The 25,940-nt window shown below is 43.4% G+C and overlaps 1 protein-coding gene across 1 annotated transcript in view; it reads right to left on the bottom strand.

Moving 5' to 3' along the window:
- Positions 1 to 24,760: 24,760 nt before the first annotated feature.
- DNAAF4 (dynein axonemal assembly factor 4) overlaps positions 24,761 to 25,940 on the bottom strand; it is a 227,169-nt gene continuing 225,989 nt past the window's right edge. The window contains exon 9 of the mRNA XM_078684603.1: positions 24,761 to 25,929. Coding sequence (XP_078540729.1) covers positions 25,817 to 25,929 — 113 coding nt within the window. The 3' untranslated portion in view covers positions 24,761 to 25,816. The remainder of the gene's footprint in view (positions 25,930 to 25,940) is intronic.

Raw genomic sequence — 25,940 nt, forward strand, 5'->3', positions numbered from 1 at the left:
CTTTCCTGGACCTGAAACAAGCTTCCGAGGACCGGTTTCTGGCATTTCGGCCGTCTTCAGCCCGGCTTGCTTGAATCCAGTGGCAAAGTGAGCAAGGGACTCACGTCTGAGCATACCCTGCCAACTTATGGCGAACAAAGTGGTACAAAAGGGGGTGGTGATGGACGGAGCATCTGAACCAATCAAACACTCACACCCAGTCAAGAGATCTGGGTTTAATCCATCACCGTTCTTTAGCCCACTCAGCAACCCCATTTCAGACATGGCCATATGCAAATCAGTCTGATCCAGCGCCTGATGGGAACAGTCCAGCCCGAACTGCCAAGCCATGCCTTCCCTGGACCGGAAACAAGCTTCCGAGGACCGGTTTCTGGCATTTCAGCCGTCTTCAATCCGGCTTGCTTGAATCCAGTGGCAAAGTGGGCAAGGGACTCACGTCTGAGCATACCCTGCCAAAGTATGGCGAACAAAGTGGTACAAAAGGGGGTGGTGATGGACGGAGCATCTGAACCAATCAAACACTCACACCCAGTGAAGAGATGTGGGTTTAATCCATCACCGTTCTTTAGCCCACTCTGCCACCCCAGTTCAGACAGGGCCATATGCAAATCAGTCTGACCTTGTGCCTGATGGGAAGAGTCCAGCCCGAACTGCCAAGCCATGCCTTTCCTGGACCTGAAACAAGCTTCCGAGGACCGGTTTCTGGCATTTCGGCCGTCTTCAGCCCGGCTTGCTTGAATCCAGTGGCAAAGTGAGCAAGGGACTCACGTCTGAGCATACCCTGCCAACTTATGGCAAACTAAGTGGTACAAAAGGGGGTGGGGATGGACGGAGCATCTGAACCAATCAAACACTCACACCCAGTCAAGAGATCTGGGTTTAATCCATCACCGTTCTTTAGCCCACTCTGCCACCCCAGTTCAGACATGGCCATATGCAAATCAGTCTGACCCTGTGCCTGATGGGAACAGTCCAGCCCGAACTGCCAAGCCATGCCTTCCCTGGACCGGAAACAAGCTTCCGAGGACCGGTTTCTGGCATTTCAGCCATCTTCAGCCCGGCTTGCTTGAATCCAGTGGCAAAGTGAGCAAGGGACTCACGTCTGAGCATACCCTGCCAAATTATGGCGAACAAAGTGGGTGTGGTGATGGACGGAGCATCTGAACCAATCAAACACTCACACCCAGTCAAGAGATCTGGGTTTAATCCATCCCCGTTCTTTAGCCCACTCTGCCACCCCAGTTCAGACATGGCCATATGCAAATCAGTCTGACCCTGTGCCTGATGGGAACAGTTCAGCCCGAACTGCCAAGCCATGCCTTCCCTGGACCGGAAACAAGCTTCCGAGGACCGGTTTCTGGCATTTCAGCCGTCTTCAGCCCGGCTTGCTTGAATCATATGCATGGCCATATGCAAATCACCCTGTGCCATCACTCACTCAGCATCCTGGTATGGTGATAGATAACAAGAGAAAATTAGGTACTAGACATTATACATTGTGTAATTTACCACACAACATTTCATCACAGGTGGCAGCATGTTTTCACCTGGACAGGTTGCTACAAGAATTACAGAAAATATGCCCCCAAGCATAAATACAAATTGGCATCTCTTCTCCCTACTTTTAATCGAGAAAACTGGAAAGAAACTGTGTATCTTCCAATCAAATCTCTACAGAAAGTAAACAAACAAGCTAAAGGGAGAAAATGAAGATGTTAGTTTTGCAACTGATCGTTCCTCACTTCAAGGAGGTTGGAAGGTGCTATATTTTTCAAGATGGGTATTTTCATATCTCAAATGACAGTGAAACAGTTGCCTATTGAGACTCCAGGCTGGCAAAAACCAATAGCAATGCAGACCTCTTCCACGTGACATTACGTCGGCTGTCTGTGCAGTTCCTAATTGGAAGACAGTGGAGTGGGCCATTCTTCCATTTCAGGAGAATCTCCATCTACCCTTGCCTAACTGTTTGGCCGACTACTGAGAAACGGTGGTACAAAATCTTCAGGAAAGTCACTCGATACCTTGACCTGTCAGTAATATTAAAAACATAGTAGCAATCATGGGCACAAGGGTTACAAAAGTGTTTATTTCAGAGAATATATCTAAATGAATGCTATTCTAAGGGAAACACAGACCAGTAATTTACTGGATGTGTTCTCATCATCAGAGTGTAATATCCAAAAGCCCTCACTGTTGCTAGGCTCCAGCTCCACCACTTACCTGTGATTGGTCCTCGACCAGTTTAAGGCCCTGTCTTGCTCTACCCACTGATGCCGCTCTCCTCTGCCTTTCTTGACTGCTCTCTTGCACTATTTTCTCACTCTCTGTCTTCACTTGTGCCTCTAACTCTTTCTGCCACTTTTCTTTACTGCCTTGGGCCTCTTCCTCATTTTTTTTAATTCTTTTCTGCTTTGTGGCACTTTTCAAGTTGTGCCCCTGCCTTTGCGGCTCTCTGCTTTTCTCCCAACTCCCTCCCGAGCTTTTCTCCCCCGCCTCCCCCACTCCTTACCTGCTCTCCCACAATATCTTCCTGTGTCTTGTCAGCCCCGCCCACTGCCTCCTCTGCGCACCTCTCACCTCCCAGCACCTACTTAATTGCCGGTGCTGCAGAGCCGTGCCACTGGTGCGCCAAAGGCAATCCGGTCTTCGTTCGTCTGCGCCTAGACTGTGCCCAGCACTGCGACTACTGGTCCAACAGATCACCACAGCTACAATGCCAATGACCTTTGCGCTATACCCTCACTTTTATTACCAATGCTTCCGCACCGTGCCTCAAATCACAGTAGGACTTTTCACCTGCTCACACTGTCACTTCACCTGCAACACCCACACGTACCCCCCTCATCAGCCTCTACATGCACCTCAGCCCCAACACCCCCCCACCTCTCTTGTATACTCCTCAACATATGCTCACTCTGTGCAATCGAGAAATGGGACCTAATCGAAACACCCCAAGACATCTTCTTGCACACCGTTCATGAAACACACACAATTCAAACTTCAAACAAATTAAAAAAACATTATCAGTTTGGTTTCCACGCAAGAGATGCATAAATGATTTAGAACTGACTCCTATTCAGAGGTTACACAGTGAACGACATTTTTGATAGACTGATAAATTGTATTATGAAACTGAAAAAGGCAGCAACGATGATCCTCATTTCTCTCGACTGTCGTTTTCAGTGTTGGTTAGCTAAATCTTCACCCAACCTTTGATTTCGACCTCAAGGTAGGCTTCCATGTAGGCTTTCTCACTAGGGAATATGTTCGGAAAGATCTTTTCGTCCAGCCTTTCATCATGAAGCTTGAACACCTGTCGCCAGCGAACACCCAAATTCACCTGTCGAGTACATGAGTATCTTGAAGGAGGTGAAAAGCCCTTCCATTATCACATGACTTCAAGAGAAAGAATGCTGCGTCTGATGTTTGAAAACACAGTTGGACTGGAGAACTTACCAAGAAGGAATGGTAGTGCATTTCTTTTTTATGTTTGGCTACTTATGGCTTTAAATTCTGTTCAGTTACAAAAACATTCGGCCGCCATAACCACAAGTGTGCTTCCAAAACATATTTCTTCATGATTTCTGTGGTTCTTTCTTTCTTTCAGAGTTTATGAAAGCCTTTCCCCCAATCAGAAGACCCCCAATCCTAAAATGTCCTCCTCAAGGGCTCCCTTTAAATATGGTGAAATTATTTTAAAGTTGTCTTTTTAATTGTTATCATTACGACTAAAGTATTGAGAAAAACTGTGGCTCTGTGTACTAAAGAACTTTTCACTGTAAAATAGTTTCTCTACAGGCTTACCCATACTTTCTCCCAAAACTTAGTTAAAATGATTACATTCATTATACAATTCTAATACTAATTTTCCTTCCACATCCTTACTCCCAACAGACAAGTTCTTACACACACACTGCAAATGCTGAGAGGCATTTAAAATCTTTGCCTGATAAGCCTAAAGCCCACGCCATCAGAGGGTGCATACCGTCTGTTTGTCTTGAGAAATGTATTGATGAAAGAAATCTTCAGGTCTGCTAAGTGAGATCATTTAATACCTTTGTTATACATTGCCGCATAGACTACAATACCCTGTATAATCTGTTTGTATCATATTCATTCTGAAATCCTTACTATGCACCAATCTCCCATCTCCAAGGCATGGGATAGACTAGCTGGTCTTTTCTACTGTTTAAGAATATTCTAGAGAATCTGCTTATGGAGAAGGAAAAATTACTGGTTTGTAAAACTGTCACGACTCACGGTGTGGGTGCGCATTGGCGTTCATGTTGTAGGTTGTGGTGTGCAGCGGCTCAGTGGCAATTTGTGACTTCCAAGATCTGCTGGAACGAAGGTTCCGGAAAACAGGTCTGATCTGGCTCAGTGGTAGGCGTGTCTCGTCCCAGGCGATTGCAGTGTTAATTCCAATCCAAGATGGCCTTTGCCATGTAGTTGAGTATGCAGAGTATCTCAACCCATGATGGTGACACTTTAGAAGGGAGGTATGCTAAGACAACAGTGTAGTGTAGTTCCTATCTTCCCAATAGGCTCTGCGCATTGGAATAGTACCTACAGCAGTAAAGGCCTAGGCCAGACGTTAACTAGGTCTACTACTGTCGATACTAGACTTAATTTTTGGGTTTGCCAACTAAGCTCAGAGTTCGCTAGAAACTTTCTCGAATGTTCAAGGAAGGATTAACTTCCCTGATTAGACAAGAAGGGATTTAGTTTCTGACAACCATAGAACATGACAACTTTGCTCTCCCCTAATCAAGAGTCAATCTCCAGAGTCGTGTGAGCACAAGGCAAGTATTTTACTCAGTCAGTACGTGCATTCTTAGTCTCATCAGAATGTAGAGAAAAGGAAGAGACGGGCGTGTTCAATAAAAAGGTGTTATTTATTGATCAGTCTCTTTTCTCATACATGAGAAATGGATCGATATTATTGCAATACTTATAGTTAAGTAAAGTGCATACATTAAAAGCAATAGTATAAAATAATACTGTAAAAACATTGATATGGTTTCTGAGCCATATGATGTCTAAAATGATTAAGATATATTTACATACACATATACATTTGACTAAACGTACTCAACTGGTGTTTCTAAATACGCCTACCCCGTGTACCTGACCTAAGTCTAATGCGTGGGCGGGAATAGAAAGTTACAGTTTAAGTTAAGTTTGTTTTTGCCAAGTGAATAACTAAAGAATTCTCTGTGAGGGGTTATTCAGTTCTGTACCTGGAATTTAGGATGAATGAGGAATGGTATCTCTTTCTCTGCTCTCGATATTCCAGGCTGCCTGCGAGGGCTGCCCAGAAGCGCCGGTGCTGGGTCTCTCGGCTTGAGATAGCAGCGCGTCTCTCAGCGCGTCAGGAAGGCGGGGCTGCTGCCAGCGGGGTCTGCTTCTGCTCTCGGCTTCGGCAAGTATGGCTGCTCCGTCTTGTCACCACGCGTGTGTTTGCATAGGGCAAGGTCGGCAATATTTATACCTTAAAGGTGCCGAGATTGACGTAAGGATGGACATAGGTACGTCAATAAAGATGTCATACGACTTGCTCGTTAGCACATTCTTTTGCAAAAGTTCTCTGTGAAATCAAAACAATGGCCGCACGGATTATCCAGGTTGTCATAGGTTTGATTTGTTATGAGAACGTCGTATGCCTTATCAGGGGCTGGAGGAATGTCGCTTGTCTAATTAGATCTCAAGCGTTATGACCTAATCAGATAACACGTTCCTGTGCCGTAGTGTGACTGCGTCAGATAACGGTATCTGCATCATGGGGGCTGTTCTTGCCTCATGGGCTGACTGTTAGTTAACTAGCTAGTTAGTTTAACCAGAATAGGGTCAGGAATAGGGGGATCGATTCAGAACCTATAGAAATACACGACACCCACTCCACGCTAACTATGGTCATATCTACTAATCTATGCATAGTATAACATAGTACAACATACTATAGAGTATAGTGTATACCTTACCACCCCAAAATACATAAATGCATTTTGAAATTTTCAAATATACTGAAAAATTGCAGTCATATATATTGTATGCACTTAAGCTATGAATTAAATGCAAAAGTAAACACGCATGTTTATGCATTATTGCTTATTGGTATATGAGAAATACACATGAAATGGCTCTTAATATGGCTATACAGAAAGGAAGTTCGAGACCATTTCATCACATAATAAAATATATTTGTGAACATACCAGCGGGCAGCTAAAGTCTATAAAGTCTATAAAGTATCTAAAAATAGAAATCTTAGTTCTCTAGGAATAGTTTCTTACTTTAAGCAGAAGATCAGTGTCCCGGAAAAAAATATATAGAAAAATATTTTAGGGGCTTGCTGAAAAAATCGCTGTCCGTGAACTGGATTGTAATTGTTCATGTGACTTTATTTTTAAAGTTGAAGGCCGAATTCAGGGAACGCCGTGTGTGAGTTTACTCAAAAGTCTCTATTTCTGTTCCGGAGAGAACATCATATCATTCAGGCTTTCGAAAAAACTGTCAACAGCTTCATGGGAAAGTTCCACTAAGTCGGAAATAGGGGTAACCATGCATTCGTGCGCATGATTGTCTCCATTGACATTCTGATTTGCATTGCTGACAGAAGGTCGTACCTGTTCGATGTTGCTTTCATCTTGAACTTCACTACTCTTCAATCGTAGTGGTGAAGATTCCAGGAATGCCGTCATCAGGATTGGCAGCCTTTGAGGGCAGCACAAAGCGTGAACCTTGGTAGGAACCAACAGTGTATCTGCATCCACCGGCGCATCCGATTGTAGCGTCAGACAGGTGTCTAACACGCATTCTTCTCCGCATAGCAGACACCTTAGTACAGGTAAAACACACCTTTGCCACATTGGTCGAAATGATAGAAACCAAGTCATGTTTAGGTCTCTAAGCTGGGAGAGTCCCAGGATTTTTGATATCCGGTCCCGGTATCCAATGGCTAGGATCGTATCTTCCATTGTCGCGAGAGTTTGATCTGTGACATGGGTTGCCATAACGAAAAATAAGGACTAGGAATAGGATTCCTGTAATTAGTCCCAGGATCAAGGGAAGTCCGCCAAAAATCGAATGGACGAAATCTGGAAAAATACCCAGTATGGCTTTGAATGGTGTTAATGCCATCGAAAATACTGTCTTAAATACCTTTGAGACCCCTGTGGTATCAGAAATATTTAAGATTTCGCTCAGGATTTCCGCGAAATGTACGGGGGAATTGGTTGATAATAATGTATGTATCTCTGCAGTCGTCCTTGCGACTTGTAGATCATACGTTTCTTTAGATGACGTGAGCCTTGTAGGCGTCTGAAGAAGCACTGTTTTCATTCTGCTTAAAGTGTCTATTCGAATAGAAGTAATTTTCAAATTGGGCCATGCCCTTGCCTCCCTGTCTGGAAAGGAGCTGGGGAACAAAGAACGTCCACAGCACTTGACCTTGGCCGTCGTAGTGACTAGATAAGGAGTCCCGGGCATAAGACTACAACATCTGCGGTCTACAATTAGAATGTAACTCCCATTATAGAGTCTTTGAAAGAATGGTTCTATTTCAGTTGCAGGTGCGCCTTGCTGGTGACATGAAAGGTTGTATGAATTCCCTTCACAGGCTCCGTGCAAACTAATACCGTTACACAGAAGCGTGCCGCTTAGTGACATAGCACAATTGTTGCCACTAAGAAACACTTTCTGTCCTTTATTACTGACACATGCATGTGAATAGGGCAGGTTCCAAGTTGTTTTAAGGTACCCCTTTCCCAATTTCTCGTACATGCCAGCCTGTATATATTTTTGGCAGTATTGAAACCTGAAGGTTGAGATTGGAATATTTATGATTCCGTGTATTATCCATTCACTGACAGGTCGTTCTGACATTGTCATTGGTAATCTTTCTAGTTTTTCAATGCTCAAGATTGTATAATCAGCACCCTTTTGCGCCATACCGATTTGTCTATCAGTAAGGTTAAAGATTTGGAATAGTGACGTTGTGTTGATTAAACGCCAAGGCACATAGCCTGAACGCAGATTTTGTAACGTCCAGCCAAGCTGTACAATAGAACGCAATTGTGACTGACCATATTGTAATAACAGTAAGTCTTGCGATAATATATCGATTGCTGAAGACACAATGCTGTCCAATGAAAATATTCTGGAGGACAGAGTCATTAACCCATTGTCCACTACAGAAAGTGATTTTTCCAAATTAATACGATCAATTTCACGTATTCTCTCTGCTGTTTCAATTTGAGTAACCTTCCAGGCCTCATTGTATGCTGCATATACAGAGGCTGCTATGAAACGCTTTTGACGCTGTTTGCGTGGTCCCAGTATGAAATCACGCAAGTCAGCACCATCAGTAAGTAAAGTTAGGTGTTGCTTAATTTCAGGCAGTGTGGAAGTCTGTAGCCATTGAAGGCATAATTTGCCCACACTGTAGGTTGTTATTATCCCTGGGTGATGTCTTTGAGGATATCTAGGGTCTGGCCTGGTCATTTTGAAACCCTGTGTTTTATTCAGGAATCTATCTTGACAGTTATTTGTATCTGTGGGCCAGATCAACCATTGTTTCCAATCAGGATGTGTTCTGTTTTGGTTAAGTATATGGTTTATGTCTATTTCTTCATCTGTATCAGAGTTATTGCTAAACATTGTTGGCTTTGGAATAGACAGGTTATTTAAATCTTTGATTTTGGCTAAGCCAAGACAGGTGGTTTGTTGAACAGTGTCATTTAAAAATATCATTTGTTCTGGGATCATGCAGGCTCTAAACAAAGCTTCTAAACCCTGTACTTGCCATTCTTTTGTACCCCAAACACTTTTCAAATCAACATTTTTGTCCCAATAATCAAATCCAAAAGTATTCATTTTTTCAAAGAATGAATCTGAATATATCAATTTTGTGTTGGTTATCATGGTTTTCATCCCTGTCTTGTTTGACAATTTGTAATAAAATGTTTCAGCATTACTTGTGTTAAAACCTTGAAAGTATGAATATTTGTCATAAACGGTTCTCGAACTCCCTTTTGGAGGTGTTGCACAATGTTCCCATTGATTATAATTTAAAACATTTCTAGGTTGTGCAGATTTATGCAAGAAATGGTTACCATAATGGTTATAGCAATACATACTATCATAATTTGTAGAACCTTGCAAATAATCATGTTTTGTAAATTTAGCAGACATTACTAAGTCAGACATCATATTGTTAATACTTTCAAAGTCCCAATCATCAGCAAATGAGTTTGGTTTTGCAAAGTCACTCAAGGAGATCTTGATTTGGTGTGGATATTTCAGGATCTCGACCGGACCATAAATTTCATAGTCAGTGTTGTCCCAGGCTACCCCACCAGGTATTGGAATTGCTGTGAAGTTGGCTGAAGAAAGTTCTGAAGAAAGTTCTCTTTTCTCGACGTGCGAAGATGTGTGTGGTTTGAGGACCAAGTTGATGTTCTGACTTGCTGTGTCCATTTTAGCATATTTTCCCTCAATGAAGCGTCCCAAAGTAAATACCATGATGAGCCAAAGTATGAGGATAAATGCACCAAAACCCACCCAAAATTCAATCCATGGAGAAACCAGATATGTTTCTTTCAGTTGTTTCAAAAGTTCCTTAGCTTTGTCTTTAAAGGATTTTGATGATGGCTGTGTCTTTTGTTCGCTGAAACCTTCAGAGGAATCATCGAAGTTGATGAAGTAACCAGATGCAGTTCTGTCAATTGTTCCAATTGGTTCAGGATTTTTGTTTCTTGCATTTTCACTTGGTACTTCAGTATAGATTGGTGTGTCTCTGCTAAATGTCTTTATTTGGGTTTTCAGAGGTCTGAGTTCTATTGCATTGTTGCATAGTCCTTGTTGTTCTTCTGTAGGCGTTTCGAATGTGATGAGCCTCTTTGATAGGACCTCTGTACTGGTAGCAAACCTTGGTGTTCTGCTACTTATTGGGAGTCCACTTGGCCTACCGTTTGTTATCGGCCACATGTTGTGGTTTTACCAGGTCGATGGATACAACTCGGTTCTCCTTTTTTCCAGCAAGTGGCGGTAGTACAACTGATCTTGTCCCGTTGACAGACAAGACAGGAACTGCTTTTCTGTAAGAAGGCCCAAATTCCTTCTTTACCGCGATCTTCTCCCTGACTAGATCCCCGACTTTTGGAATCCATACAGGTCTTGCTGGGACAGGTGGTGATTCTTCAGTGGTTGTTGGCTGTTGTTTCAACTGTATGTTGCTCAGGTCTTTTCTTGTTTTGTTTAAGTCCTGCAAAATAGCCAAACGGTCTTTGACATCAAAGGTTTTTTCTATTACCACTGAAGTCTGACTATCAAGGTCAGAGATCAACATCCTAGTTCCGAATAATAATTCGTACGGACTGAATCCCTTCAGAGAATTTCTTGGCAAGTTATTTAGACTACGTTGGACACTTATTAGATGTTTGACCCACCCAGCTCCCGAACCTAATACCTTTGCCGTTATAGATTGCTTTATGTCACGGTTTTTTCTTTCAACAATTCCGTTCCCCTCAGGGTGAAATGGACAAGAGTACCGCAATTGCACGCCCATGCTGACCATGGCCTCCTTATAAGCCCGAGAGCTAAAAGCAGGACCATTGTCAGAATGCAGAATGCCAATTGCGTATGTGCCGATGAAGACCCGCAAATCTTTTATAACAGTTCTGGCGTCAGCCGTTCGCTGGGGCCACATCCATATAAATCTCGTGCATGAGTCCACTGCGACCAAGATATATTTATAGTTACCATCCCTTTGTAAGGGACCGCAGTGGTCCAGATAAACACAGGCTAATGGTTTATCCGAGATTAGAAGGGGCGTCTGAGCTGGACGTCTCACCGTTGATACTTTAATTTTTTGACATATTTCACATCCTAGAACATAGTTCCTTGTTTGTCTTCTCATTTGTGGCCACCAGTATCTCTGTTTTAATAATGATACTGTGGCTGAGACGCCAGCATGGATAGAAGCAAGCCCTTCGTGTGCCGCTATTATTAGTCCTAACCTATGTTCCATGTTTGGAATTGCCCTATCCCCCACTCCAGGGATTCGAGCAAAAGGAACATTGTTTGCATCAGTTATGTATGAGTATTTTACTGGAAAGCCTTTAGGGAGTGGTTCTATCGAATCCTTTTCTGAAGCGCTGACAGCTTGTAATATTTCGCTGTCTATTTTTGTTTTTGACCGGGTGACGGCAGCTACGGAAGCCGTTTGCACAGCTGCTTTCGCGGCCTCATCAGCCAATGAATTCCCTGCAACGTGAACGCCATCACGTTGATGACTCAGTGTATGTATCACGTGAGTCTTTGGTAGTTCTTTTTGTAAAAGAGCTACTTGTTCCCAGAGCATCTTATGCTTTCTTGTGCCACCTTTTGCATCTTTGAAACCGTTTTGAAGCCATATCTGCAAGTATTCATTATAAGACTGAACGCAATAATACGAATCGCACACTATAAGTGTGGGGAATTCTCGATCGGTATTTTCAAGCGCCATCTTGAATGCTAGTAGTTCAGCTCGCTGAGCTGTGCAATCTCCTAGAGATTGTGTTTTAGTGAGGGTTGGTTTAAATTTCCCTTCGTGCCAACGACCTTTAACAATCGCGCACGCAGCACTGTAAGCTTGTTTACCCCCTACTGCGGGTTGTGCTGATCCGTCTGTATATATTATACAGCCGTAGTGTTCTAGAGGCAGAATTTCGGTTGGCGGAGGACATTCAAATTCATATTGGAGAAATTCTTGTGTTTTTAAGTAAGGATCAAATTCGTACACCACGTCTGTTGCAGCAAGAGAGTTAGCCCATTGTATCCATCTCGGATGGAGTGCTTTAGCATTTGGAATGCTTGCCTTTGTTACCGCCTCTAAGGCTGGTATTGGTGTCACGATTACTATTCGTTTACCTTGTGCCAGGGCTCGTTCTTTTGCTATAGCTGTCTGCGTTGCTGTAAGAATTTTTTCCGTTGGGCTAAATTTCATTTCAGCCTTAGTGTACAAGTGTGATTTGAATGCAATTGGTACCTTTTCCCCCTCATTAGAGGTTAGGTACGTGAATCCGCATCTCCCTGGGATGACTCGGATCACAAGGTTGCGTGTATTATCACGGGTTTCTAATTTTGTTTTAATTAGCATGTCTGTTTGTAAGGATCTCAAAATTTCTGTGTGTGTTTGAGTCCAACTGGATCTTTTAAAGTCTGGTTTAATTAGATCATAAAGGGGTTTGACCCTTTCTGCGTAATTTGCAATGTATGTTCTTCCGAAATTTAGGAAGCCTAGAATTGACTGTAAGTTTTTTAGTGTTTTAGGAGCTTGGATAACGGCACATTTCTCTAGGAAATTGTCTGCCAGGCTTTTGCCTTCACTTGATAACTCATATCCTAAGAATAGGACTGTCAGATGGGCAATTCTGGATTTTTTGAAGTTGAATTTGTAACCCTCTGCAGCGAAACCAAGTATTATGGTGTTCACTCTTTTCAAGTGAGTCTCCAAGTCATCATCTGTTAAGTAAATGTCATCGACATAAGATAATGCTTCATCATCATATAGTTGTAGTAATTCTGTTACTCTCGCTGAGAATACCCCCGGGCTGTTCTTGTACCCCTGGGCTAACCGACAGAATTGTTTTTGAGTGCCATTTACTGAGAATGCAGTTAAATATCTGCTTTCTGGTGCTATATTTTGACAAAAGAATCCATTGGAGATGTCCAAGGTTGTTTTGTATTTTTTGCGCACTATGTTATTCATTAGTGCAGCACTGTGTGAGTTTTGCACTGCAAAAGTTTTGCAACATGTGTTAAGGTGTCGGTAATCCAAAACTAGACGGTATGAATTGTCTGGTTTGGAGACCGGAAACAAAGGATTGTTCATTTGTGAGGTGCAAGTTTCAATCACCCCCTGGTACTCTAGCTGATCTAGTATTTCATTTACTTGTTTTTTAGCTTCTTGCTTAATTGGGTACTGCCTTTGTGCAGTTGGTTGTGATTTTAACTGGATTTTGTGAGGAGGAGAATCCTCATCCCATCCTACATGATTTTTATATAAAGCAGGTGCTAAGGCCACTGCCCACTTTCTAGCAAGTGTATATTTTTTATGAATCGGTATTTGATTCGAGAAGGCAGGCATAATTACTTCTTCGCCATGAGGGCACTCCCTGACAAACTCTGGTGGCCAGTCTTTTTCAGCTAGAAGGATGTCATAGCCTTTGGAGAGGTTATCCCAAAATAGTCCCCTTATTTTCCTAGTCTTATCTCCCTCTATACGTAATGTTATCTCGTATATCTTGTGGGGCTTGCTAACTCTGGTATCTGCAGTTTCCACTTGAAGGTATTCATTCGTGTCCACTGTCTCCAGATGATTCATAAGGACTTTGCGAGCTATGCTCACCTCTGCTGCGCTGTCTAGCATTGTCTGAGCCCATTCTCCGTTTTTCAGTTGTGTCCTCAGTATTCTCGGCATTGTTAACTACCTTGATACTGGCTACCTTCTTTTTTGGAAATTGTAATTTCTTTTTCAGTTGAGCAGGTTCCTTGTCTTTGGACTTGGCGTGCTCTTCTGATCGTCCTCTTCTTTCCGATTTCTGCGAGGAATTCTGAAAAGATTGAGAGGGACGCGTATCAATGTCTTGATATCTATCAGGTTTTTTAATATTATCCCTATTTCTAAGGTTATATCTATTCCCAGAGGGGTCACTCTGCGGTGACCTCTGTCTTTGGTTTGGAGATTTCTCTCTTCGCCTAGGAGACCTTCCTCTGGACTGGAATTTCTTTTCTTTGGGAATGGATTGTTTGTTTCCATCCCAGTTCTTTTTTGGTGAATTATTATTATTAAAAAATATTTTTTCTGGACTTGTAGTCAGTTGCGGTTTTACTGGTATTCCACCTAGACTATCTCTGCCTAGTTCCTCATAGGATTTTTCTATGATTCTGGCAATTTCAGCTGGTTGGTCTGCTATATCTGTCTCTTTTAACCTCTGGCGGATCGCCACGTTTGCTGCTTCACCTTTTATGTTGGCTAGTAATATAGCCGAGACCTGCTTGAAGTCTTTCAGTAATTTCATACCAAGAGTTAAAGCAGGTTCTGGACCGTATTCATCTTGAATTTGTTTTAGCACATCTGGTATCACCGAAATGGATGGGACACCGTGCGTTTTTGTGTAGATGGAAGCAAAGACTGTACCCCAAGTGTCACAGTCCTCAATGTGTGGTGCGATTCCCATTGGGAGACATATAGTCAGAATCCTGTGTTTTTCTAATGGGGTGGTGTCAGGAAACACCGCCTCTATTTGGGTGATTTTCTGTGCCAACCAGAATGGTATTTGTTCCCGTTTAGCTGGGACTTTACCTAGGCAGGATTGGATGTTCTGTGGTGTAATTTTATTTGTGTTCCCCTGGTGAGGGGTCAGCTGTGGAAGTTTAATCGCTGGCTGAATTGTTGAAGTCCGCATTACATACTGAACTAATTGTCTATGAATTTTTAGTAATTGTTTCAGCTGTGTTAATAGTTCAGCTGCAGGCATCCTATCGATGTCTGGATGTGGTGTGTATCCGGCTAGGACCGGCCACGTTGCTCCTGGTCTACCTAAAGGACCGAGCCTTGTAATGTGATTGTTATGTTTTAGGGCGCCATCAAATAAGAGCAAATGCTCTTGGAATTTGAGTGGTACTTCCACCTCCTCGAAAGGAGTGTAAATGTCAGGTGGTACCTCAATTTTGTAATAGTGGAAGTACTTTGTTACAGCATTAGCTGCTGGAAAATGTATCCATGTATAGTATACCTCTGTCTGCCGATATTCGTGTGCCTCAATTACGAATATGACTGTACCACCTCTAGGTGTCAGTCCATTTTCTATAAGTTTTAAGGTTATAGATCTCCTTTTGGCGACCTGGATGAGTATTATATCCGGGTCTGCTTCGAGTGCTGTAGCATCAGCTGCTGCTATTTCAGCTGCTAATCTAACTGCCTCTCTTTCTTCATCACTGTCTCCCATTTTACTGACAGGATGGTATTATGTTTATTTGCAGATCAGGTTTCTTTATGGAAACAGAGATTAGATGCACAATATTTTGGAACACTGTTTATCCTTCAACGTTGACTAGACCAAGAACCATACATAGGAGTTCCCTCCTGCGAGGTTTTGGAGGATATTACCTTTCACCCACTCCAGACGTCTTTGGAGTATGTGGGAAAAGGGGTCTGAGTGAGAAAGCACGACTGAGTTACTCTAAATGTCTTACGTTAGTTTTATCGCCCTTTCCAAACGCGTTGGGCGCCATGTAGTGTAGTTCCTATCTTCCCAATAGGCTCTGCGCATTGGAATAGTACCTACAGCAGTAAAGGCCTAGGCCAGACGTTAACTAGGTCTCCTACTGTCGATACTAGACTTAATTTTTGGGTTTGCCAGCTAAGCTCAGAGTTCGCTAGAAACTTTCTCGAATGTTCAAGGAAGGATTAACTTCCCTGATTAGACAAGAAGGGATTTAGTTTCTGACAACCATAGAACATGACAACTTTGCTCTCCCCTAATCAAGAGTCAATCTCCAGAGTCGTGTGAGCACAAGGCAAGTATTTTACTCAGTCAGTACGTGCATTCTTAGTCTCATCAGAATGTAGAGAAAAGGAAGAGACGGGCGTGTTCAATAAAAAGGTGTTATTTATTGATCAGTCTCTTTTCTCATACATGAGAAATGGATCGATATTATTGCAATACTTATAGTTAAGTAAAGTGCATACATTAAAAGCAATAGTATAAAATAATACTGTAAAAACATTGATATGGTTTCTGAGCCATATGATGTCTAAAATGATTAAGATATATTTACATACACATATACATTTGACTAAACGTACTCAACTGGTGTTTCTAAATACGCCTACCCCGTGTACCTGACCTAAGTCTAATGCGTGGGCGGGAATAGAAAGTTACAGTTTAAGTTAAGTTTGTTTTTGCCAAGTGAATAACTAAAGAATTCTCTGTGAGGGGTTATTCAGTTCTGTACCTGGAATTTAGGATGAATGAGGAATGGTATCTCTTTCTCTGCTCTCGATATTCCAGGCTGCCTGCGAGGGCTGCCCAGAAGCGCCGGTGCTGGGTCTCTCGGCTTGAGATAGCAGCGCGTCTCTCAGCGCGTCAGGAAGGCGGGGCTGCTGCCAGCGGGGTCTGCTTCTGCTCTCGGCTTCGGCAAGTATGGCTGCTCCGTCTTGTCACCACGCGTGTGTTTGCATAGGGCAAGGTCGGCAATATTTATACCTTAAAGGTGCCGAGATTGACGTAAGGATGGACATAGGTACGTCAATAAAGATGTCATATGACTTGCTCGTTAGCACATTCTTTTGCAAAAGTTCTCTGTGAAATCAAAACAATGGCCGCACGGATTATCCAGGTTGTCATAGGTTTGATTTGTTATGAGAACGTCGTATGCCTTATCAGGGGCTGGAGGAATGTCGCTTGTCTAATTAGATCTCTAGCGTTATGACCTAATCAGATAACACGTTCCTGTGCCGTAGTGTGACTGCGTCAGATAACGGTATCTGCATCATGGGGGCTGTTCTTGCCTCATGGGCTGACTGTTAGTTAACTAGCTAGTTAGTTTAACCAGAATAGGGTCAGGAATAGGGGGATCGATTCAGAACCTATAGAAATACACGACAACAGTTTCTGGCTTAGAAAGGTTAGTTTATTTATTGTATAGACAGAGTAAAAATATCAATTACAATCATAAAATCAGCTTAGACAAGTAAGTCTAAAAACAGTTCAGATAAATCAAATGCATCTATATGCGCAGTCCAAGAGCTGATCTTATTAAATTCTTGTTTAATCTCTTGCAACAAAGTGCTTGTTCTGCCAAGGCAGATGAGTAGGCTCCCATGGTGTCTGCTATTTTAGCCAGTGTTGTGGTAACTGCCCCCATGGCTTGTACCACAGGATGGAGGCGTAGCAAACTCCTCATGTTCTCAGACTTTTTTTGGTTAATAGACCATGGGCTAGACTGCAGCTCCATTGTCGTTAAAGGACAGACATTAATTGATTTTCCTAAATCTTCCTCTACTGCTGAATCTTTCTCATCCAAGGGATCCATCCCACATATCGAGTCAGTTTTGGATTTATTAATAGATACACTAATGTTTGGAGGGTCTCTTATTAAAGCCTCTATCAATACTGTTTTCAGTGAGGAAGAGGTTGTTGAAAGGGGGTGGATGAGGCTTTGGAACTTGCAGCTACCACGACTGAGTTAGAAGATAAACAAGATGGAGGCAGAGAATGGCTATAGGGACGGGCTGTCTTATTGTTCCCAGATCCTGCTGATTGTAAGTCCTCTGATGGAAATCAGTCTCTGATTGAATGCTGTTTCATTCTCCTCCCTATCTTTGATTGTTGCGGTGACACCTAAAGAGATTGCATGGAAAGTATCAGCTGATCTGAGGTGAAGTAAACCTCTAGCAAAATGTGCGTGTCTCTAAGGTTAAAAGTTGAAGTGGTATCACTTCCCATCACTGCAGCAATCTTTGAAATATTAATGTTAAACTGCATTTTGGTGATTATATTGAAGCTCTCAGGTGCCACAATACTGGAACTGTTAACCCATGTTGATTTCCCCTTTTGGGATCGCGTCTTCATTGCAAGTGAGGGAGGTCTACTTAGTTTCAATCAAGCCCACCATACTTCTGTTTAGTCCCAAAGGCGTTCAAGGAAGCCGCTATCGTCATCGGCAAATGCTAAAATAACACTGAGCCGTCGCCAACATGTGAAGTGGGTTGCTGAAAAATAGAGCACACAGCCTTAAAAGACACTGCCATCTGCCACAATCCACTTGTCCCGAATGCACATCTCCACCCTGAGTTGTCCACCTGCTATCCCTCCCTCCCGTCACCTACCTTACGCCTCACAGCCACAAGCCCCCGCTGTACCGGAGCCGGTGTCTCCAGAAATCAGGGAGTCCCCAGATGCCCCCTCTTAGGGGAGACTCCAAGTCTGATTGCGGGGGCGGTCCTGCCAGGTGTGTGATGGTAAGCACGCAGAAAGCTGAGGCCTCCTCTCACCTCCGCTGTGCTGTGCTGCTGTACCACTGTGTCACTCCATACCAGAAACAGTGCTGGTGCTTGGCGTTAGGGGCCGACAAAACTGCAGGGAATTTCGTAAGGCCTTAAAATGACCTGTTGACAGCTAGGCGCGGACACACGGGCACAGCTGCGAGGGGCAGCAGACCACAAGTCAGACTGAGAGGAGGAGAAGGGCAGAGACAGGGCCAGGAGGTAGAGCGGGACCAGGAAATCACAGGACCAGTAAGATGTGGCGAACCAAGAGCACTCAAGAGCAGAACACTGATGCTACCACGTGACCACAGAAGGACAAGCACAGCAGATGCGTTCGGATCCAGGAAGCAGGAAGATGAAAGAGTTAGATAGGTTAAGATAGCTTAAAGTAGCCTCGGGTTGCCTACTCTGTGCCTGGCAACATTGAGAGCAGTGAGTCTTCGTGCTCTTTGCTGAGTTGGGACCTGCCCAGCTTAGTTTTTTTTCCACATTTCCTTTATGAATGCTTCCCTCACTGCTACCTTTTCTTTCTACATTTCAGGTTCTTCTTTGTTACTCACGATCCCCTACCGAAGACATTACCCTGCTTTCCTGCTTGAGTATAATGCCAGTTCTTTTGTCCAGTCACCTCAGGGCCACTTAACTGTTAGGTTATAAACACTTAATAAAGGCAGCGAATCACCCCCGAAGGGGTAGATTGCCGCTGCAGCGCAAACCAGGTGTTCAAACATGCCCAGATGCGCAGGGGTAATCTATTCCAGTTATGTGGGCTGAGATAGGAAAACGATCAGCCACCATATTTGGCTGAATACATACAGCAGGCACAGCGCAGGAGCTGGTCTTTTGATCTAAAATTTCTGGTAGGTATATAGGCAGAGTTTATTTTGAAGATATGCAGGGTCCTTATCAGATAAGGATCTATGCACCAAGCACAGGGGTTTGAAGAAAGAGCGTTTCCTGACTGGAAGCCAATGAAGAGATTTTAGAGTAGGGTCTGAAGGAGATCAGGGGGGGAGGTTGCAGCCTAGTCGTGCAGCAGTATTATGGACTCCCTTAAGCTTAGATAGCAGTGATTCATTTGCTGCAATCAAAAAAGCGTTTCCATAATCAAGGCAGCTGGCCACAAGAGCCTGAGTGAGAGTGCTTCTAGTCTGTAGTGGTAACTTCTGAACAACTTCTCTAACAATCCTCATGATTGCAAAGCAGGTGCTCCAAGTGAAGCATACCTGCTCACCCATGGAGAGGTTTTCGTCAATTAGAATGGCAGGTTTTTTTATCACTTTTTTGGGATGTGGGGTGACATTCAGTTTGTTTGGCCACCAGTCGCCTGACCAGTATGTGGGGGCCTTGCAGAACAGCAGAATTTCTGGTTTGTCGCTGTTCAGCTGTAGGCAATTCAGGGACATCCAGGAAGCAACTTTCCTCAATCATTCCCAGAATTTGTGTTTTGTGGATTTGGGATTAGGACCCATGGAGATGATCAATTGGTTATCATCTGCCTATGAGATGTCTTCAAAACCACAAGATCTCCGGACACCTGAGAGACCTGCACTGGCTCCCGGTCAACAAGAGAATCACCTTCCGGCTCCTCACCCACGCAAACAAAGCCCTACACAACCAAGGCCCAGCATACCTCAACAGCCGCCTCAACTTCTACGCTCCCAAACGCCAGCTTCGATCGACCAGCCACGCCCTCGCCGCCGTCCCCCGCATCCGAAGAGCCACCACAGGAGGAAGGTCCTTCTCCTACCTGGCCGCCAAGACTTGGAACTCCCTTCCGACCCGCCTCCGCCTGACCCAAGACCACCTCGCCTTCAGGAAGCAGCTCAAGACCTGGCTGTTCGAGCAGTAGCGGACCCCCCCACCCCCCAGCGCCTTGAGACCCTCCGGGTGAGTAGAGCGCTATATAAATGCTTTGATTGATTGATTGATACCACCTGAGCAAGTAGGGCTACATATATATTAAAGAGTGTAGGGCTCAGCGAGGATCCCTGTGGTCCCCCTTTGTTTAGGGACATGCACAGGATTTAAATGGTCCCAAGTATATTATCAGAGTCCAATTGCTAAGGACATTTTGGAGCCACCCTAGAGCTTTTCCACAGACATAAATCTCTAGAAGTCTCTGGACCATGATGGAATGAGCGATGGCATTGAATGCTGTGGTTAGGTCGAGTAGCACCAGTATGGCAGGAAGACCGTCATGGAGGGAAAGTCTGATGGGGTTCAGCAACACTATCAGTACGGTTTATGTACTATGTGAGACCCTAAAACCTGATTGGGAAGGGTCCAGTATGGAATTAGTTTCTAACTAGAAGAAGAGTTGTTTATTTATTATGGTTTACATAATTTTGCCTAGGTAGGGGAGAAGTGATATGGAACTGTAGTTAACAGGTTTTAGGGGATCCTCGTTTGGTGTTTTTAAAATGGGCATGACCTGTGCAGTTTTCCAAGCTATTGGAAGAGTCTCAGTACTGAGGGAAAATGTATACAGTGAAATGATGGCTGAACGAAGAGTGGTGGCAAGGGTCACCGTGATGATGGAGGTGGGAGGGGAAGAGGTCAGAGGGGAAACCTGATTTGATTTTGTTAATAGTTTCCAAAGCTTGTTAGGTAATGGGCTCGAAATACTCCAGAAAGGTGGGGGGAATTGGTAATCTAGGGAGAAGTGGGAGAGGTTTCAGGTAGTGGGGGGTGGTGAGAGAGGTTCTTAAAGGTAATCGGGACTGTCTCTTCAAAATTGTGTGCCAAAGCATTGCATAATTCCTGGAAGGCCGGGATTGAGGATAGACAGACAGTGAGCCATATGAACTCATTTAAAATTCTAATCAGTTCTAAGACTGAATTCCCTGCACAGTCAATTCTATTACTAATGTGGAACTTCCGGCTCCTCTGAGCTTTCTATGATAACTACTTAGTGCCGATTTATATACTGTTTATATACTGAACCCTAAAGATGGTAAGTGCAGTTATGTCACTCACATTATAGTATTCATATTACAGAAACTTGCAAGGTTTCCATATGGTATTGGCATGGTATTTTATAACCGGGCTTTAAAAAGCTCACCACACGCTTTTGCTTGCGGCCTAAAGCTTGCGGTTATGCGCACAGTTACGCGCACAGGCTCCATCTGGCTTTCCTCTCTTCTCATGGCTCATTAAGCGCATCGCTCGCGGGCACCCGTACAGCGCTCGCACATTGCACACCACTCGTCAGACGTGCCTCCTTGTTAATTAGCATGGCAGCGCGCTGATGCTCCCGCTCCTTCTAGGGGCAAGCTAGCACAAGCACGAGTGTGCGCTTGTTTTCATTTGCCTGTTCGCGGTTGCTTTAATTTTTTTTGTAGTCATGTAACGGTCACAGACATCTTCACAATCCACCTCCCCCTTTTAGCCGTCTGGCATTCCTTCCTGTGTGACATCATGCAGACACACTTCAGAGGCCACCACTCGTTTCAATAATGGCGCCAAAGTGAGCGCAGCTCGGAAATGGCACTGTGAGCATATTTAGAAACAAATATTACAGAAGACAGATGTTTCCTATCGAGCACACTGAAAAACGTGCATGTTAAATGTAAGCATTTTTCTCTCTTCCTCACTAAAGTAGCTGTCACTTTCAGAGGAACAAGTTAAATAGTACGGCAGACATCAACAGTTGCGTTCCAGTTTCAATGGTCGCTTCCAAAATAGCCAGAAAGAGTTCCTGCCGCTGGCACTGCTCAGACCCTCATGAAAATACTCCACATGACACACCGATGGACGAGATGCCTGCAGCCTTCCAGTATCACCTTTATTTGAACAGACCTAAGAGTTAAAGGGGCCAGGGCGTGTTGCCTGACAGATGGAGAAATATGACTCCGCCAACATAAACATGACAGCGATAAGGTGAAACTGGATCCGTCTTTTTATGACAGGCGAGTCAACTAAGTTTTCTCACGACACGCAACACTAATCCTCCATGAAACAATTGGTGATATCTAGTTTTGGACTAATAAATCGGGCTACTTGCATCATGCTACCAGCTTCCTTTGCCGGCACTTTCATCCCACAGAGCTCCACCATAACTTACTGTATTACACACATCATAATAATGGAAACTCTTTTGCTAGATAGAGGTGGAACTTCCAATGGCACCTACCATAAGCTGGCATTCCTTTTATCTACCATCATTTTACCAAAGCTGCGTACGATAACCTAAATGCACTGACATGTTATCTACAAAATATGCGGTAGATGTGTTCTTTTTTGCTACCATTGTCTTGAACATGTTAGAATTCATTCATTTGGATACGCCTCGTATGAGGTGGACAAAAATTCTATGAGTTCATTTTGTTGTTATTCACATAGGGAGGTGAGCTGGATTTGTATTCCTCACTGCCCCGCCCTTTTAAATCTTATATATTGTTGCACGTTTGAGAAAATAAATGCTTTGTGTAATTACAGATTTGAAGATGCTTACCTATTATAAAGGCTGATTGCCATATACAACAAAAATATTTTGTTATAATGCAAATTACATGCTGTGTTTATCACACAGTTTATCTTCACAGCATGAACCCCTGACTGACTACCAGGGATTCAGGATGAGAACATCATCTCCCTGTGGTCCATAAGTGTCCTTGATTATTGCTACCTTCAGGCATTCATTTGGCTCAATGTGTGCTCACGCTTGACTAGCAGGTGATTCTTGGTTCAATGTCATATGTTAACTTTGCCAGTGACGTAGCTGGGAGGGGGTGGGAGCGGTCCGCCCCGGGTCGCAGTTTATTTGGGGCTGGCAGAGGTGAACAATTCTCATCGTTGTCTGTCGACTAACAACCCCCACTCCCCCCTCCCGCTCCCTTGCTGTTACCTACACCAGCGTCACTGGGCAGCAAACTCAGGGACCGCCCTTGGATGGCAAAAGCTGTAGTAATGCCACTGAACTTTGTAGAACGTTTTGCGATTAAAAAGAAAAGTTTGATGGTATTTAGTAAGTAGCCTCACGTGGGACTTCTAACCAAGGGAATGTGGGAAGTGTTGTTGAGCCACATTTTTTGTGAGACTACAGTGCCTCTCCTTTTACTGTATGTAGCATTAGCACATTGGAAGTGTGTTCTCGGTCTAGAATATGACATCTGGCAAACATAAAGAGGTCATTGAAGTGAATGTTCATAGAAACATGGCTCTGTGTCCTCTGATAGAAGCTAGGTGCTGACAAAGCAGTCACTCACAGCTTCAACAAAGTCATTGATGCTGTCAATGGTGATGTTATATGTGACATTTCCAGAGATGTCAGTGATCGTTATCCCTGATGTTACTGTACTTAGGTACTAAAGGGTGCAGCAATTATACACAGCAGCAATACGTATACTCCTAGATAATAATTATCGATAGAAGCCTGCTGTCCCACTGTCAGAACTGAAGGGCCCTTTGAAGATGTTAATTGGAGAAGCATCTGCTTCGTCACTGGGCTCATTCTGGTGAGGTCTGTCTCTTCTTCCTATCAGGAATATCTGCCATGATCATTTATGGGGACCTCTTCTGCAAGGCCCTAACAAATGTATGTGCTATACCACTATGTCTGCTGCGTTTGCCATTCAAGAAACACCATAGATTTGCCATTGTGATTTATTTCACAAAAATCCAGATCAGTTTATTTCTGAAGGTAAACTTCAGCAGTCTTCTTCTTTGCCTCTCATCATATATACTCCTGGGACATCCTAGGAGCAGTATCAGCTCCTGCACATCTGCTTCTCTTCACTGCTGATAAAGAGGATGTCACGGCCAGCCAGCCCTCTCATCGATGGGTCTCTTCTAAGTGTGGCACTCCCATGATGCAAGCTGGTGTAAACCATTGCATGTGAGTGAGTGCAATCAACCTGATCCCTCAGGGGACTGAGCCCTTTCATAGTGAAGGGTGTTTGTGAGTATTTGCCTGGTGTGAACCAAGGGGCTAAGTCAGATTTTTTTAGGTCGAACTTGGACAGCGCATGCACTACTGTGCGAGGCATGCTGTTTTGGAGTATGGAACAGAAGCCCCACCCACTCTCTGCCTATATTTGTCATTGGCTTGTGTCATTGTCCTTCGTAAATGCTGGCTTCTGATTCGTTAATAGGCTTTTTAGTCCCTCCTTAGTACCGCCTTGTCTTCATTCGAAACCTCCCTAGAGGAGGGGCCCTTTTACGTCTGTTGTTACACGGTAATTCTTTTTTAGTGTATAAGCACTATTTTCTTTATATAGTTTCTCCTACTGCAGGCACGACATGCTTTCCTGCAACATTCAGCGTTCCTTGTGCGCTTTTACTTTCTAAGCAACCCGGGACAATGGCGGCCACTTCTTTGTATATGTCTTTTTTTGGGTATATATTCTCTGTTTTATGAATTACACTGCTGTATAAAGTAAAAATGTAAATTAAAAAAAGAATATGTCTCTCATTTACAAGGGTTTGAGCTATTGGCATTGTAAATGACAATGCCTTTTATTTATTTGTGTTAATTATCAAAACATATAATTAAAAGGCACTGTCATTTACAATGGCAATAGCTTAAACTCTCCCAAATGCGAGACCTATTGCATTGCAAATGCTTGTTTCTCATTTCTCTGTAATCCTCACCCTACAACCAGAAGATTTTACGGCCAGCACATACATATATACAGTTACCCTATCCAACAGGAAAAACTTGTTACAATTATACAACACCTTTCAGGCATGCCACATCACACAATAGAAAAAGGCTTGAGTAGATGAATGCAAATACAGCTTTAATTTTCTGAATTGTGGGGGGAGGGACAGATGGAAAAAAGCACCAGAAGGAAAGTACAGAAAAGGAGGTCAGTGGAACCAATGCTTCAAGAGTACATTTAAAAATAGAGGCAGGGTACTAAGTTATATTAGAATAAAGTATGTGATAAAAGAAGCGTCATGGGGCTGACGTTCCTCCTCCAACAGTAGATAAAAGAGAAAAGGGGACAGGCGACCTTCAAAAACTACAGTTTTTAATACTTGATGTGAATGCATTGATATTTGATAACCTCAGTATTTTAATATTAATACACAAAGCCAGAATTTTACATTATGTGAAGAACGAACAGTAGGACTGGTTAGGTACAACAGTAATGGGGAGTCATGGCAAGACACATGAAAAATATTCTGAAGAAATAGTTGCCATCTGTCAAATTAGTTCTTTTTCTCACTGTTTACTATCGCCAGTTGTGGCAGACCCAAGCATTGGTTTCCATCAGTCCCACTGAAACACACAAGGGTCTTGATGCTGTCATTCGGCCTTTAGGTTTATACAACTCTGAACACATTCAGTAATGAGCTTTGGCGTATCACATCAATGTCTCCTTCTGCCTGTGGCTGGCTGTGCCACGTTCTTAACTCAGCCAGCCATGCAGCTGATTCTATTGAAGTACAGAGAAACTCCTTGATACTGAAGTCGAATGGTCAGCTGCAAATCCTGTCGGTGGTCCATGTCATGGCGTGTCACTTGGATGATGGGAGGGCGTGGCTGACCATATCTAGAAATATCCCTCGTAGTAACTAAGAATACAAGCTCTTTTTAGTGGCAAACATAGCTTCAGGCATTTGAACACAATCCATAAATAAGTTTAACAAGGTGAAAAATGTGCTTTTCTCCAAGCAATGTATCAGAAACCAATGAAACCAAAAACATTGCCCCTCTAAAACGTTTCCAAATAAGCCGAGGAGAGTATTCAGCACGTTTGCCTGACACAGTGCTGGTAGGATTAACGATAATGAGAAATAGATAAGTCACCAATACACAATCCATGATTTCAGGCGGATTCTGACGCGGATCCCTGGATTATTTTTCTGATCTTCTCAGCATCATCTTGTACACATATGTTGGATGGATCAATTTTAAGAGCCGCTTCATAATCAAGAAGACCTAAAGTAATA

Source organism: Lissotriton helveticus, chromosome 3_2 (genome assembly GCF_964261635.1).
Source record: "Lissotriton helveticus chromosome 3_2, aLisHel1.1, whole genome shotgun sequence".
In the NCBI taxonomy this organism is placed as follows: domain Eukaryota; kingdom Metazoa; phylum Chordata; class Amphibia; order Caudata; family Salamandridae; genus Lissotriton; species Lissotriton helveticus.